The sequence below is a fragment of the Paramisgurnus dabryanus genome, chromosome 24, assembly GCF_030506205.2.
Source record: "Paramisgurnus dabryanus chromosome 24, PD_genome_1.1, whole genome shotgun sequence".
NCBI lineage: Eukaryota > Metazoa > Chordata > Actinopteri > Cypriniformes > Cobitidae > Paramisgurnus > Paramisgurnus dabryanus.
In genome coordinates, this window is record NC_133360.1 from 2,027,891 (window position 1) to 2,044,712 (window position 16,822).

Here is a 16,822-nt window from a genome sequence, read left to right on the forward strand (position 1 = left end):
TGTTGGTCTTCTTGATCGCCTGTCTAAATTGTGTAGCTTTTGTAAAAATATGTATCTCAATCCATAATATAAGGACATTATGATGAATGGATGGATGGATTTGGATGATGAATTATTTGTGCTCATTTCATTTATAGCAGAGATGTGTGTATTACTTCTGTAAGAATATAATGCATCTAAATATAAATCTTTAAATATTAATTAATATTTTCTAAACGATTGAGGCAAAATAAAAAATGCGCGTGCGCCGCTCTCTCCTATAGACGGGTCGGAGACTGAAGCTGTGCTGTCTGGACTGCGACCAACAATTTACTATTAAGAATAATAGTCAAGTTTATAATTGTTAATATTCTTAAGCAGTCTTTAAGACGTATGCAGCATACCAAAGGTACTATCCGGAGGATGCCGTTTTCTGATTGAGAACGATCCTTTTAATACAGTAACGCTATATGTCGTGTGTCGGATGAGAGCTCTGTCTTCACTTTCATTTTCTCACAGAGATTTGAATGAATTTTACAGCATCATGAAGAATCTGTTGCTGTTTTTCATTTTCTCGTTTAGTTTAAATGGTGAGTTACGTTTACTCTTACTTTCACTTTCCTACATGACCACCAAAGAAACGTTTAAAGCAGTAGCGTAACCAGAAAAGAGACTCTGGGTGGGCATCTGAAAATCTGGGTGTGCCACATTTATTGTCATATTACTGTGCAAAATTATTAACCATAAGAATACAACCATGCTATAATGGCACCATATAGTGGATTTTTATTTCTGTGCCCTGAGAATATTAGAATGTTCAGTGATGTTTAACTTCTTAAAGGGGTCCATAGTCCATGAAAGAAAATGAAGTGTAACCATGTATCAAAAAAGCATAAATTAATCTTATGATCGCTGATTAGGCGATATTCAGCGTACTTTACATTACCCCACATTAGACAAATATTCCTAACTGCTTGCATTACTATGTAAACATAATGTAAGGGTGAATTTTAAATCTTTCTACTGTATTTCTTACATCTGATTTACTGTCTGTTAAAGGGATAGTTCATCCAAAAATGAAAATTGTGTCATAATTTACTCACCCTAATGTTGTTCTAAACCGGTATATGTTTATTTTAGTTTATTTTGACGAACACAAAATAAGATATTTTGATAAATAAGCACAGTTGATTGTAACCATTGACTTTCATAGAAGGAAAAATATTATGGAAATATTGTGATTAATATGTGTGTTCATCAGAAAAAAATTCATACAGGTTTAGAATAACATAAGGATGAAAATAATGATGACAGAATTTTAATTTGAGTGAACTATCCCTTTAATAAAGATAAATATCAAACGTTAACTGCAGTAAATCAGTAAAAGTTTTTCAGGAAATCTAAACTCATTATAACCTTAAACTTACTTCAAATAGCAGAGCTCAACATAAATATGGATTAATATTTATTACGAAGTTACAGAATTTGGTCAGTCAGAAGTAGTGAGTGATTTTCTTTTCTTCTTTTTTTCTTTTGATAGTTAATTAACTTTGATGGCAGACTTCACACAGCAAAATCCCTAGAGTTAAATCAACTCTCCTGGTTGTACATATTGTCCCAATCTTACAGAGAGTTACTGTGGGTTCACACCAGCCACGGAAGAGGCGGCAAAAACGCGTGAACCGCGTCCAGTTTGCCGCTTGAACATTTTGAATTTACTCGCTTAATCCGCGCGTGAACGCCGCGCGTGAAATTCTAGTCATTCGAGAAATTCACGCGGAAATCCGCGTCATGGGAGGGGCTTCTGCGACTCCGCGGAGACTACACCACTCCGCTCGCTTCCTGTAATCATGTCACTACTACAGCAAGCTCCTGATTGGTTAACGCGGCGCGGAATTCCGCCAAAGTTCAGATTTTTGAACTCGCGCGTTTCTCGCGGCAACGCTCAACTCCGCGGGGCGTTCCCCGCGTTCCGCGCCGCGGCTACCGCGTGTACCGTGCCGCAGGATGCCTAATCGCGTGTTTGCATTGACTTAACATGTAAATCATCCGCGCTTGCCGCCTCTTCCGCGGCTGGTGTGAATGCACAGTTAAAAGTAACTCTGAAGCAGAGTTAAAAGCTGCAATCAATCATTTTATCCTCTCTATCACCATCTCTGTTTGAAACCTAAAATTGCATTTTACATCTAACTTGTAGAATTTTTTTCTTAACTTAGGTTTAGATGTTGGTTGTTTCATTTTAAGTCACCATTATTGTGATCAGTGGTTGTTTTAGTTGGACTTGACTCTTAGTTGCTAACTTTTTCAACTGCGATAACTATGTTTGTTTAAAGCATGTTGTGTTATAGCAAGGAAAATACAACAGCACAATTTTATAGTGGTGTTTAGTACATAAAGTTTAAACATCATCAGCATCTAGAAAACTTATGTGCAGGTGTAGTGTTTGCACACTTATTAGAAGTATCCTTTTCCATTAATTTTGTGAGACTCTAGTATAATACAGCACCCTCATAGCAGTTTGTCATTCTAAATGATTTTGAAACACTGATACTTAAAATTTGGCTACTGTGTAGCGTACACACACAAACATCAAGAATCAGAGTATAAATCACAATGATGGTGAAAATAAAATAAAAAGCTTCATGCTGCAATGCATGCTGGGTATCAACAAATTACAAAGCTTATCCAAAACTCCCAGAATGCACTGTGGCAGGAATAAATAATGAACATTGTTACCATTTTATTTGTCACCCTTGTTGAGATTCATACTCCGATTCTTGATGTTTGTGTGTCTACGTTGTGCTGCAGTTAATTTTTAAGTCCCTCAAAATCGTTCAGAATGACAAACTGCCATGAGAGTGCTAGATATTATACTACAGTCTCACATGATTAATGGAAAAGGATACTTATGATAAGTGTGTAAACACGACACCTGCACATAAGTTTACTAGATGCTGACAATATTTAGAATTTATGTCCTAAAAAATCACTATGGAATTGCAGTATTGTTTTTTCTTTGCTATAACACAACATGGCTTAACCATAAAAAAATATAGCAGTTGGAAAAAACTAGCAACTAAGAGTCTAGTCCTACTAAAACATCCACTGAGTACAATAATGGTGAGTTTAAATGAAACAGCAAACATCTAAACCTAAGTTAAGAAAATAACTACAAGTATGCAATTTTAGGTTTCAAACAGAGATGGTGATAGAGAGAATAAAATGATTGATTGCAGCTTTTAACTCAAATTCAGAGTTACTTTTTAACTCTCTGTAAGATTGGGACAATATGTACAACCAGCAGAGTTGATTTAACTCTGGGGATTTTGCTTTGCACAAGGTTATTATAAGAACGAATGCAATAAAATGTAAATTAGTTTAATAAACATTTTTGTAAACCAATTGTTTACTATGAAAATCACTAAGACATCTATGTATGAGCATTTTAAGCCAAAAAGACGCAAACATAAAGTCGTTTAAGCGCTGTCTGTGCAAGCGCGCTATTGGTGGGTATAATGCACGTCGCGCTTTCAAGTTCAAGGTGGTAATCCAATCCAACTAATTATCATACAGAAGCCTATAAAGATCACTTTAAGAATAAAACCATTGTGTTGGGTTTTGTTGTAAAAAGAAATGCTAATAGACTTTATTCTGTCCACAATACAATTACTATACACACATTTCAGCCTATATACGCTGAAATCATGTAGGCCTGTACTAGCAATGTACAATTTCACTTGCATCATTTAAAAGTAGACATTCCAAGCATTATGTAGACATTTATCTTTTGTTTGTATGACAAGTATTAATAAAGGAGAAACGAAATAAATCGATTAGCACACACAAATAACAAAACTCAGTTTTGATTTTTTAATAAATGATAACATATTCACTGGGAACAGTGAAATAGTACAACTAAATGATTTTATTTTGTATTAATTTGCACTATATTTTTAACTTTTTTGTAACATCTTAAATTAGCTTTCCTCTCTGGCCACGCCCCAGCGCCCCCTAGTGACCAGCCGCCACTGTCTGTGAGGTTCCCCTGCAAAGCATGAGATGGGGCCCCTCCCACCACTAGTGGTGTCATGTCCAGCACATGCTGCAATAACAGAGACATCTCTCCAATTATAATTTTTTTAAATTTATAATTAAATTATCTTGTTATTAATATCCTTATTATTTACATTATAGGTCAATTCATGTATTTGTTTTGATTTTGATAGGCTGTGTATAATCCCACATTTATTTGTATTTTTATTTTGTTACTTTTATGTGATGACAGTGAAATTTCTGACTGGGCAAATAAAATACTGGACCATCAGATTTCCTCCCAGTTTGCTCCAGTAGATAATAAATATAACTTATTCTGCAGCCATCACAAAAAATTACAAGCACAATAATAATGACTAAATAAATGATTGACATTACATTTCGTTTACATATTTTTTATATAAGCATGGCTTCTTTTATGTATGTTAATATTTCAAAGAATGATAAAACATACCAACAAGTAAAATAAAATTTGTTCGAGTAGACAACATAAAAAATGTAACCCTCCAGATTGTTTTATCCATTGTGGTAGCCTTTGCTCACAAAAAGATAGCCCCAACTTCGTTAGTAATAGTTTTTAAGTAATTTTCTAGTACTTTACAAACCTGTATTTTTTACTGCAGAGGAGAAACATTTATAAATCTACACTTGTGCACCCACAATCCATTTAACATTATAAACTAAAGGTAAAGTGTTCAACTGTGGTAAAATCACTGTAATGCTGAGTATCTGTCTTTGTTTTTCAGCTGTGTTTGGTGAAGAAGTTTCAGTTCTGGAGGGAAATGTAGTCTCATTTAACACTGGAGTAACTGACATACGTAAAGTTTATCTGATCTGGTTGTATAGAGGTGCTATTATAGCTAAAATGAATGAAGGAAATATTAATTTGTATGATACTGATGATGGGATATTTGAAGACAGACTTCAGTTGAACAATCAGACTGGATCTCTCACTATCAACGATATCAGAACCAAACACGCTGGACTTTATCAACAAAAAATCATCAGCAATGAAACCTTCATCAAAACATTCAGTCTTACTGTACAGGGTGAGTGAAACTAGCAAAGTATTTTCTTATTCCCAGTCCCTGTTATTATTTATTATTATATAATATTTTTGTGTCAAATGCGTTTTTCCAGATGTGTTTTTTGCTGGAGTAGAAAACAAAAGAGAAGGAGATTCGGTCACATTAAACACCGGGGTGACTGAAATAAAGAAACATAATTTAATGACGTGGATGTTTGGACCTTCAAATCCAGACGTCCGTCTTGCTGAAATCATCATAAATGATAGCATCTCATATGATTTTGATGAGAGATACAGAGACAGACTTCATGTGGATCATCAGACCGGATCTCTCACCATCAGAGATCTCAAAACTACAGACACAGGAGTTTATCAACTACAGATCTCCAACATCAAAGAGACCATATACAAGAGATACAATGTGTTTGTGGGTAAGATCAAATCTTTTAAGTTTCCTGAAGACTGAAGTTATTTATAATATTAACATTTTTGAATTGATATGGCAAATACACTAAGACAAAGTCGTGCATTAATGTTTGTCTCTCTATAGCCGCTGCAGAACCAGCACTGTCTGCATTATATATAGGACTGATATGTGCTGCTGTCCTGTTGCCTATACTGGGAGCTATAATACTGGCTGTGGCTATTGGATATAGGAGGAAATACTCTCAACTCAAAGGTAGACTGATGGAGGGAAGATTCATATTAAACATGTTTTGTTGTTGTTTTGTTTATAGTAGAGATGTATGTTCTTTTAGATTAATGTACAAGATTGTCTAATTCAAAGGGTATACTCCTGAAGGGAGCTAATTTTAAGGAAACAATTTAGCAACATGAAAGTATTTCAATCCTGTGAGATATATATGATATCTCTAAAACTGTTCTTGTATGTTTTCTGTTTGTCTGAGACAGATGAAATGAAGACTGTGTCAGTGATTGAGGGAAATTCTGCCACATTGAAATCTGGGATCACTGGAATACAAGAAGATTATGAAATAATCTGGAGGTTTGGAGCCAAAGGCCCCATGATTGCTCGGATCAACATAAAGACCAATGATGTCCTATATAGTAAAGATGAGAGATTTAGAAACAAACTTCATCTGGATAATAAGACCGGAGATCTCATTGTCAGTGATATTAAAATCAAGATATCTGGAGATTATCACATGGAGATCACCAGAAGAAACAAAATAACTCAATCAAAGAGATTCAGAGTTATTCTCCGAGGTGAGAAGATTACATTTTTCAATGCTATAATTATTGTAGAAGTTTTTTAATTTGTGGGAGCCTGAAGAACTGTAACGGTTAAATGTCAAGGTCTGAAAAGCCCAAATCGAGACTCGAAATTTACTCAGGACTTTTAAAAAGTGCTGTGTGTAACATTGTCATTTTTCTCATTGCTTACATTGTTTAGAGTTGCGACTCTGGTGCTTTAGTTTCTACGCAGCTGGATTTTTGGACATCTCAAAGATGTGATCTTTAGAGGGTCAAAATGTCATGTAGATGATGTGTTTAGCTTATGTTTGATTTAATTTCAGTGAGCTAGCACAATGGCAAATATTAGCTGACATAGCACACACACAGTGTATTAAACTATGTTTTTTAATATTAATATTTTTTGGGAATCAAACCCATAATTAATGCAAAAGAGAGCAATTGGGGAAGGTAACTTCCGCTACACTGTTTACCCAGATATTGTCTTTACTTAAATAAATTAATCATCACTTAATATTTTGTGGTTTGAAGCCAAAGCTTGAAAAAGTTTAGTTGATTTAACTTTTAAGCTTACAAAATCCATTAAACTAAAACAAGTAAAATGAACTTAAAATTATTAGTTCATGTTGTGATGGATACTCATAATCCTTTGCGCCTGAATATTTTGATTATTTTCTGCTTTGTCACAGAATAAAAACTGATAAAAACTTTCACTACTTAAATATTTGTTAATAAAATGTCATATAGTTTCAAGCTCTTATATTATTGATGTTGTTTTGTTGTTTGTGAAGCAGTGGCGGTTCTAGACCATTTCAACTGAGGGGGCCAATCTGGGGCCAGTTGTACTGTTAGAGGGGCCAGTTACATTTAGACCTTATTCTTGTCATATTATTTTCTGCATTGCACTGCAAAAAAATGATTTTCAAGAAAAAAAATCTTAGTATTTTTGTCCTGTTTTCAGTAAAAAATTAAGTCTAGTAATATGTCTAGTTTTTAGACAAAATGTATCAAATGTAAGTGATTTTGTGCATAAAACAAGCAAAAAATCTGCCAATGGGGTAAGAAAAAAATCTTAATTTTTTTTCTTAAACCCTAAATACATGTTTTATGCATAAAATCACTTAAATTTGATATTTTTGGTCTAAAAACTAGACTCATTTTCTTGGATCGTTTTGCTCATCAAGAAAAAGCTATTTAATTTAAGAATTTTTTGATATTTTTAATGAAAACAAGACAAAAATACTAAGATTTTTTTTCTTGAAAATCATTTGCTGCAGTGTGCACTAAAGACATTAACAGGCCAAATACCATGTTTATGCTACTTTCTAATTACGGATGTAAAAAAAAAACGATCGCAAAAAAATTGTAAAAATAATGTCACACCCCACATTTAGGGGGGCCACAAGGGGGTCCAAGCTTGTTGTCACAGGGGCACTGGCCCCCGCTGGCCCCTCCCTAGAACCACCACTGTTGTGAAGTCACCGTTTAGGTGGTCAGTGTTTCCGTACATGAACCCTGTTCAGAACATTCTATGGTATTTCTCTCCACAGTACTGACAATGTATGTCAAAAACAGTTTTGTGTGTTTCTGTGGAGAATCACGTTTATTCAATTATCGACTTAAAGTCAGTCATTAATTTTGTGTTATAATACCATTGCGCAAATGCGAGTGATTTACATGTTAAGTCAATGAAAGGTGCAATTAGGCATCCTGTGGCACGTGAATTGAGCGTTGCTGCAGGATTGGAGTTGAAAAATCTGAACTTCAGCAGATTTCCGCGCTGCGTTAACCAATCAGGACCTTGCTGTTGTAGTGACGTGATTACAGGAAGCGAGCGGAGTCTCAGCAGAGTCGCAAAAGCCCCTCCCTTGACGTGAATTTCTACAATTGCACGCGCGAATGAACTGAGTAAACTCAAATGTTCAAGCATCCAACTACGCGCGTTTTTGCCGCCACTACCGCGGCTGGTGTGAATGCACCATAACTCCTTTGGAATGTTTGTACAGCCAACAGCGCAACAAATCCCGGGCATATTGTACTCTTGTTGTGAACCGCCTGTGAGTGTTTTATTGATCTTCGTCTGGTAGTTATGGCTGCTGTGACCACACAGGAAAATCCCCAGTGTTAAATTAACTCTACCAGTGTTAAATCAACACTATTTGGTGTTTATATAATCCACACCAAGATCGGTGTTAAAAAAGACTGGTGTTAAAAATATAACTCTGAATCAGTGTTAAAGTTAATGAGATAATGAAGTGATGATTAAGACATTAATGGTAAACACCTGCTGGTCATTCAAATCAATTACATTTTGGACATTTTCCTGTCTCTAAATTTTTATTTTGGTGACTTGACGTTTGCCTCTCTATCAGCATCTCTGTTTGAAAAATAAAATGATAACTTGCAGAGTTATTTTCTAAATAGATAAGTTTAACTTCTTAACAGCTGTCAGAACAAAATACAAGTGCTCAACTATTCCAGCATCCACACGCGTGATTTAGTAGACAAATCTTCTTTCTAACGTGATGTCTCACAAGTCAAATAGACATTTATCACAAAATGTATCACATTAAATTGTTTTTGTTATGAGTTCATTTGAAGTCACCATTACTGTGATTAGTGTTTCCTTTAGTTAGGCATTTGTCCCTTGACCATCACTGATCTAACTCTCCTCTTTTATCAATAGCAACACTGACTACGTTTACATGCTGTAAATATTCGGGTTATGATCAGGTTATGGTCGGGTTTCGGGTTTCTGAAACATTCGGAATAATCCGTTTACATGCGTGAGCAGAGAGAGTTACCCCTGTATACATGGAATTGGCAATATCCCGATGTAAACTGTGATTAAAAGGTAAATGCGGTGATTTTGCGTGGCTCACTATTGCGCAATGCGGTTTTACCGCCTTCATTTACTAAAATAAAATTATTATTTAAATCCAGAACAAGCTGCACCGATGTAGAAGCAGGGTAGGCTAAGTTACATGTCTTTCCTTTTATGAGAAAAAGATTAACAAGCTATACTAGGCTTCAGCTAAATATACTTTTTGAAGAACGATTTTCTAACAAGAAGGTTTTTTAAGTGCATATTTACAGAGCATCGGTAAATACAGAACACAACAGTGTCTTAAAGAAATTAAAATTAGACAGTATTCATGCAACTATAAATGTACAAAACAAAAGGAATGCAATAGCTTACAGAAGGCAATGAATATTTATTTATGGCATTTTCAATAATATATTAGTAGATAAATTAACATCTATAAAGTATGAAAACTAATAAATCATTATTTTGGCTAAATTAAGCTGGATGGATCATTTTTATAATTGTCATCCTTTCAGAACAAGCTTATATGCTATCTATAATAACTTACATTATATTCTGAGTGTTACTTGGCCGAAAATATGTAGAAAAACATGCAAGTAAAAAAGTACAGAACAAAAATGTTTACCTCACGCGGATTGAACGAAAAGCCGTTAATTAGCGGACTGAGAACGTGCAGAAACAGTCGAGTCGGCAGATGATCACCAATGTTCATAATGTTTCACGCAGGTACTGTTGATGATAAACTTTCATATCTAAATGTCAGGTATAAGTATTCAGTCAGTTAATAATAAAGCCGCCGGCGTTATTGCAACATCCTTATCCACGGAGCGGACGCTGTGTACAAAGAAAAAACCTAAGGTTTTTATTTTAAGTGCTGGTAAGCAATCAGTTATATTATGCCACTTTGTATTTGTGTTGATCAGTTAAATTAAAGTAATTTTAATCTTAGAAACTGCATCAAGATGCAGACGACGCTACAGTTATTCTGTCATCTTTAACTTTTTCACACATTCTGTATTTAACGAAATATGAATAGCATATCACATTTTGAATTCAAATTCACGCAAAAAAAAAAAAACAATTTACTCTCATAACTATTGCCAATCTATTTGGCCTTTATTATACATGTATGCTTTGAAAAACAAGAATAGCTATTAATTTAACGTGAAAAACGCGGTTGTTGCAATTGGTTTCCTCCTCGCTCTAAAAGTGTGGCGCATCTCTCTCGCCATGCTTACTTCTACTCCCTGCGGGTTTTTTTGGCGCATACAAGAAGTTTCTCTACTCAAAAGACCAAGATTCCTTGCGAATAGAACATGCGCAGTACACAAATCAATGTTCCTTTTGATGGGAATATCCCGATGCGCGTTTACATGACCAAAATTTCGGGTTAGAAAAGAGGTAACCCAGGGGTAATATTCGGGATTTTAAAAACAGGAATATGAGCATATTCGGGTTTTTGCCGGTGTTTACATGGACGTGCGCGACCGGGTTTTTGCTAATATTCCGGATTTGAACGGGTTATTGGCTGCATGTAAACGCAGTCAATGTTTTAGTAAGACCACTTGTTCATTGCTTCTTGTAGAGGGAAACCTTCCAGACCTTCTCAGTTTATTTTTATTATATTCTACTCTACAAATCATTGAAACATTTGATCACAAATTAATTATGAAGAAACAGGCATATAAAAATCTCTATGCAAATTACATTGTATTTAATGAAACTGCCGTAATGCTTTAATTTGTTGTTGTTGTTGTTGTTGTTTGCTTGAGAGTGACTTCATGATTTCTGATACAAATCTCAACAATGGTGACAGTTAATGGTAAGAAAGTTGCTAAATTTTTGTCATGTTGCAATGCATGATGGGATTTATGAGTGAGTTTTCTACAATCCTGGTACCCAGCATGCATTGCGGCATGAAGCTTTGTTGTTGATTGTCACCATGATTGTGTTTTATAGGCTGATTGTTGATGTCTCAGTGTGTCTTTCTTACACCACAGATTAGATTTGGGTAAACAAAATTTAACTCTTCAGGGTATGTGGACTTCTAAAGCACTATTTCATGGAAGCCTCACAGGGTTGGCAGAACATAAAATAAACATTTATATTGAGTGATTACTTTTTTATGATATCATTGATTCCCAAGACTTACACTTTCATAATAATTAACATAGTAACAGTTATAGATTTCTTTTCTCTCATCTTCCTCTGCTTTAAAAGATGTGTTTTATAAACACACTGCCAAAATTAGCAGAAGAAAACTAACACTAAATTTCAAGACCCAAGTACCCAACTAAAGGAAACACTAATCGGAGCAATGGTGACTTACTTTATTAACCAGATTTGCATCAGTTGTATCGAAGTTGAACTTATCATCCATGTACTCTGCAAGCAAGTTGTAATTTTAGTTTTCAAACAGAGACGACGATAGTGTTCATTTAACTATGGTGATTTCATCTATTGCATTTAATAATTTGGCTTTCTTCCTCATTTTAGTATTACTTTCTCCAGAAAAAGAATCAACAAAAGAAAAATTTTAAGACAGGAACAATTCCAAAATTGAGTTGATTTGAAATGAAATGACCAGCAGGTGTTCACTATTAATGACTCAATCACTTCATTATCTTATTAACTTTAACACTGATTTGGTGTTTTTTTAACACCAATCTTGGTGTGGATTATATAAACACCGATCAGTGTTAATTTAACACTGGGGATTTTGCTGTGCATAGACTAAAGCAGGGCAAAATGGCGGCAACAAAACACAGTGACGTCACAAGGTCCGGATAAATAGTAACAGGAAGTTAGTGATGATGTCAAGGGAAGACATCACATAAAAGCAGAATGCAGTCTTTGAATGTTGTGTAGCAGGATTTTGTCTAGTTGTGTGCAACTGTTATATGTTTGACTTATGTCAAAATCTCTTGATGTTTTAATATTAGTTTATTTTTGTGTTTCTGTTTAATATAAAGATGACAAATTAAAGGTCACAAAAGGAGAGTCTGTTGAACTACAGACGGGCATTTCTGAACTACAGGATGATGATCAGATACAGTGGAGATCTGAAGCTAAAGATGCCATCATAGCTGTAAGAAATGGAAAGAGCAATGAGATCTCAATAAACTGTGAGATATTTGGAAACATGAGAATGGATCCTCAGACTGGATCTCTCACCATCACAAACATTAAACACTCAGACTCTGGAGTTTATGAACTACAGATTAAGACCAAAACTACAACTTTATATAAGAAATTCAATGTTGTCGTCTGGTGTGAGTAGCTCAAATCTTTTAAAAATAATACTGATAATGTTATGAAAGTATCATGTTTACTAATGTGTTTTTCACTTCTGTGTGCTGACATGCAGTTGAAACATTAAATCATAAAGTAGGAGATTCTGTCCTTCTAGAAACCAAACTCCATGAGCTGATGAAAGACCATAGGATACTGTGGACGTTTGGAAATATAAATACCCGTATAGCTGAAATCGACAGAGTCAGTGGTCAGATGTCTGTATATAAGGGGAATGATGAGAGATTCATAGACAGGCTGATACTAAATAAACAGAATGGAGATCTGACCATCAGAAACATCAGGAGAGGACATTCAGATGTTTATAAACTGCAGATCAACAACAGCTCAGAGAGTAAATGCAAGAGTTTCATGCTGTTCGTAAATGGTGAGTCACATGAATCAGTATGTTTATATGTAACAAAATAATCCATTTGTAATCATAATGATGGCTCAATCAGACTGAAAAGCCTTCATGTAAACACCTTACTGTGCATTCAGACCGCCACCGGCGAGAGCGTCAATAAAAGCTCTGGCTGCCCTGACAACGACGCTAAAGAAAAGTTGTAGTGGACGCTCTGACGCTCGAATGCATTCTCTGAACTCCTCTCAGGCGGAGGTTTCCGCCTTCCGATTGGTTGCCGGTGAACATTTCCGCCTTCCGATTGGTTGCCGCCGAACCGCGTCATAGCTCATTACCATAAAGTTGAGCTGATTTCAACTCTCCTCGACGCTCAAACCGTCCAAAGCTCGCCGCGCCGCTGCTCGCCGGAGCTCGCCGCCGGCTCTCATTGAAAATGAATGACTTCCGGGCACTTTGACGCTCTCGCCGGTCTGAATGCACAGTTACTTTACAATTCACACACTGTACATTCTGCAGTGTTCAAGTCTTTTATAACATTACCGTGGCATAGTCACGGAATTTTTTGCTCTTTTTTTCCGTGGCATTCTCACGGATTGGTTACTCAACTGTTTTGTCCTATTTTCTTACCATTTTCGCTTCGGTTACTGACTGTAATTTAATTTTTAAAAATGTTTTATGTTTGTCTGTATTTTTATTTTTTGCTGTGATGAAATGAAGAGAATCTGATATCAGTAATGGAGGGAGAATCTGTCACATTGAGATGTCCCACTGACATAAAGAGTGATGAAGTGATAATATTGTGGATGTTTGGAACTGAAGAAAGCCTCATAGCTAAAGCTGATATGAACAACAAGATGCTTTATGATGGTGCTGATGAAAGATTCAAAGAAAAACTACAGCTGGATCGGACTGGATCTCTCACCATCACAGACATCAACAGTAAACACACAGGAATTTATAAACTACAGATCATCAGCAACAGAGAGACCACATACAAGAGATACAGAGTTTCTCTCCATGGTGAGATTTTAAAATCTTATATATCAATGACATAAATACAACATCTTATATAACATCAAAAACTTTTTTTTTAAACTTTGTTTTTATTTTATTGCTTTAAATTGACATTCCTATTTTTCTTTACATGCATTGGAAATGAATGCATGCAGATGTCAATTCAATGCAGTTTATAAAAAGACGAAATATCAACACTGTTTGTGATTTTCAGTTTGCGCAGATTATATTGAGATGGTGTCAGAGGAGATTCCTTTACTTCCCATACGAACCTCACAACAGCAGCAGTAGTAGTATGTTGTCTGTTTATTCAACACTATTTAAAATACACACTTGTCATACAACAACTGAGAACATCTTTCAGTGCAGAGAGATGAAAAGCTTAATGTAATGCTGAACTCACCAGAGAAAAAGAAACAGAAGCATTTAACCCTTTCATTCATTTGCCAGCATAATCAAATCATTCAATTCATGTGTTGTATGATGTGTATTCATGTATGCATGCGAAATGTTAGTGAGTCTGACAGAGGAAAATTGTAAATCCTGGAGCTTAGTGAACTGGTGTGAGTTTTTTTTTTTTTTTTTGTAAATTCTCATCATTTGAACAAAAAATGTTTTTAAAAGATTGAATAGGAATGAATGTGGCTAGGCTAAATGCTAACACATTCATGAGGCGCTGCACAAAAGATAGTTATGTATTAATTAGTCTAAGTTGGGGTAAGAACATAGTAAAATATTGAAAAACGGTGGTGTTTGCCTTTAAATAAATGGGAAGCACTGGAGTTTCATATGCGAGGAAAATTGGAATTTGGCAAATGTTTTGCACAACTTTTCACACTGCATGCTTTTAATATGCAAATCATGAGAATGGGCTGTTATAAAACTTTAAAGGTCATTAGTAGATGGCAGCATTTAATCTGTAAAAGTTTTAAATGATAATCATTTTAGGAACACTGTGTGAAAAAATAAATTGTAACTTGTTCAGATAGCATTTATTCAGATATATAACTTTTAGGAATTTTTATTGTGAAATGATGGTGTTTCATTATTCTTAAAACCTTATGTTTTGGTCATCGGAACCTTATTTTATTTATTTAACAAGTAGATTACACATTTAATTTGTCAACTTTTGTTTAATCTGTTTTTTGTAGCAAGTAAATAATAATGCAGTACAATCGTTGACTTTATATGAACACATAACACACTCTTTTTTGCCCCCCTGCAGGCTAATATATGTAGTATACATATACTTCATTTTGATGAATGAACTGGAAACAAACAAATCTCTTGAAAGAATCAATTTCCATCACTAGAGCTTTGACCGAAACTGCTCCCTTGTTCACTCATTCACTATTCCCTATATAGCAAATGACAATTGAGTCCACTATTTGGTGAAAAAGCAAATGCGACATCTCTGCGACAGCTATCTGATGCGTATTTACGTCAGTGACCGAAATCACTCACTCATTTTCATTTGCCTTTTCCCCAAATAGTGGCCTTAATTATCATGTGCTATATAGTGAATAGTGAATAGTGAATGAGTGAACGATTTCAATTTCATAGTTCAATTAGAGATGGCGATAGAGAGGCCAAAATTGCTGCTTTAATCTGTATTTTGTTTAGTGAACATAATTTTCATATTGAAAGTCACATCCATTTTACATTATATAAATGTTGGGATTATATTGTTTGTGAAAAGGGACTTTAGTATTCATAGTGTATATTGTTATATAAATACTGCATGGACCTCCAGTATTTATAAATTTGTTAGTGTATCTGAATTGAGTATTAATGAATACATGCCAAACTCTGCATTTCATTGAAATATTTAGAAATCATATAATGGACATTACACAGAAACCCTTTAATATCAGTCAAATACAGACATTTATTTATTAAGTGATTTGAGTTAAAGTTGCTACGACATTTAGCTCTGTTTACACATATTACACAACTATCAAATATGCACAGTTTGCATGATGCATTTGTACACACAGTAAACTGAAGTGCTGTTCTCAGGTCATTGTCTGTATCAAATGCATGTTTTTTTCCAAATAAATGAATTAATCCAGACACAAAAATATGCATGATGGTTTATTGAATTGAAATGATGTGTTGACATATAAGTATAGCTATATGAAATAGTTATCAGTGTGTTTTCAATGTTTAAACACTAGATGGAGCTGCTAAACTATAACAAATCCTGCATCAATGATATTGTCATCTGTGTGATACTTACCGTTGCAGAGAGAGAGAGGGGTAGAAAACCCTGTCTGTCCTGAGGTCTCGTCAAAAGGGCGCCCCTGTCCAGTATTCTATCGCCTAAGGAGGGTGAGGAGAGGGCAGCGCTCGGCCCGGCGAGACAGTACGACGCTTCCCCCTCTGCAACCGCCGAGCTCGTCGAGAGGGGTTGTCCCCGACGTCACATTGGAACCGTTTACCCCAGCTGACACATCGAGGACATCAGTGTCGTAAGTCCGCCACCCTGTGGATCCATATTAACATATTCAGGGATCTGCTTGTTAGGAACAAAGAACGTGCTGTGTGAAGTTGGAACGAGTGAGCGACACGACCAGGAACTGTGTGAATCCCGTACTTACGGTATGCTGTGCTCAGCAGAGAGGTGAGAGTACACAGTAAAACTCCCAGTGTTAAATTAACACTGCTGGGAGCATATATGGTCCCACTCTACAGAGTGTTAAATTTACACTGAATCAGTGTTAAAGTTAATGAGATAATGAAGTGATGATTAAGACATTAATGGTGAACACCTGCTGGTCATTCTGTGTCAAATTAACTTCATTTTAGAATTGTTCATGTCTCTAAGTTTTTATTTTATTTTTCTGGAGAAAGTAATACTAAAATAATGAAAAAGGTCAAAATATTAAATGCAATAGATATATAAAAACTGCAGTGTGTATATATGAGTCTATCTTACAGAGTTTTAAAAAGTTACACTGAAGCAGAGTAAAAAGCTGCAATCTTTAACTTTTGCCTCTCTCTCATCATCTCTGTTTGAAACCCAAACTTACAACTTTGTTGTAGAGCTATT

General features: G+C 35.2%; 1 protein-coding gene and 1 long non-coding RNA gene across 4 annotated transcripts in view; one reads left to right on the forward strand and one right to left on the reverse strand.

The window, feature by feature from the left end:
• Positions 1–16,822, reverse strand: part of LOC135721127 (uncharacterized) — a 192,112-nt gene that overhangs the window by 110,582 nt on the left and 64,708 nt on the right. The gene's annotated exons all lie outside the window — the stretch shown is intronic.
• LOC135721308 (uncharacterized) lies at positions 283–15,253 on the forward strand. Of its 3 annotated transcripts, XM_065243493.2 has the most exons (10): positions 283–569; positions 4,779–5,081; positions 5,173–5,490; positions 5,610–5,738; positions 5,972–6,286; positions 12,074–12,373; positions 12,469–12,780; positions 13,474–13,776; positions 13,985–14,063; positions 14,996–15,253. In XM_065243493.2, exons 1-9 carry the CDS (start codon positions 464–466, stop codon positions 14,059–14,061), a joined length of 2,163 nt encoding a protein of 720 aa, XP_065099565.1. In that variant the 5' UTR covers positions 283–463; the 3' UTR covers positions 14,062–14,063; positions 14,996–15,253. The 3 variants fall into 3 exon arrangements, with proteins under 3 accessions (XP_065099565.1, XP_065099564.1, XP_065099566.1); XM_065243492.2 differs by having other exon boundaries at positions 13,985–15,253; XM_065243494.2 differs by having other exon boundaries at positions 13,994–15,253.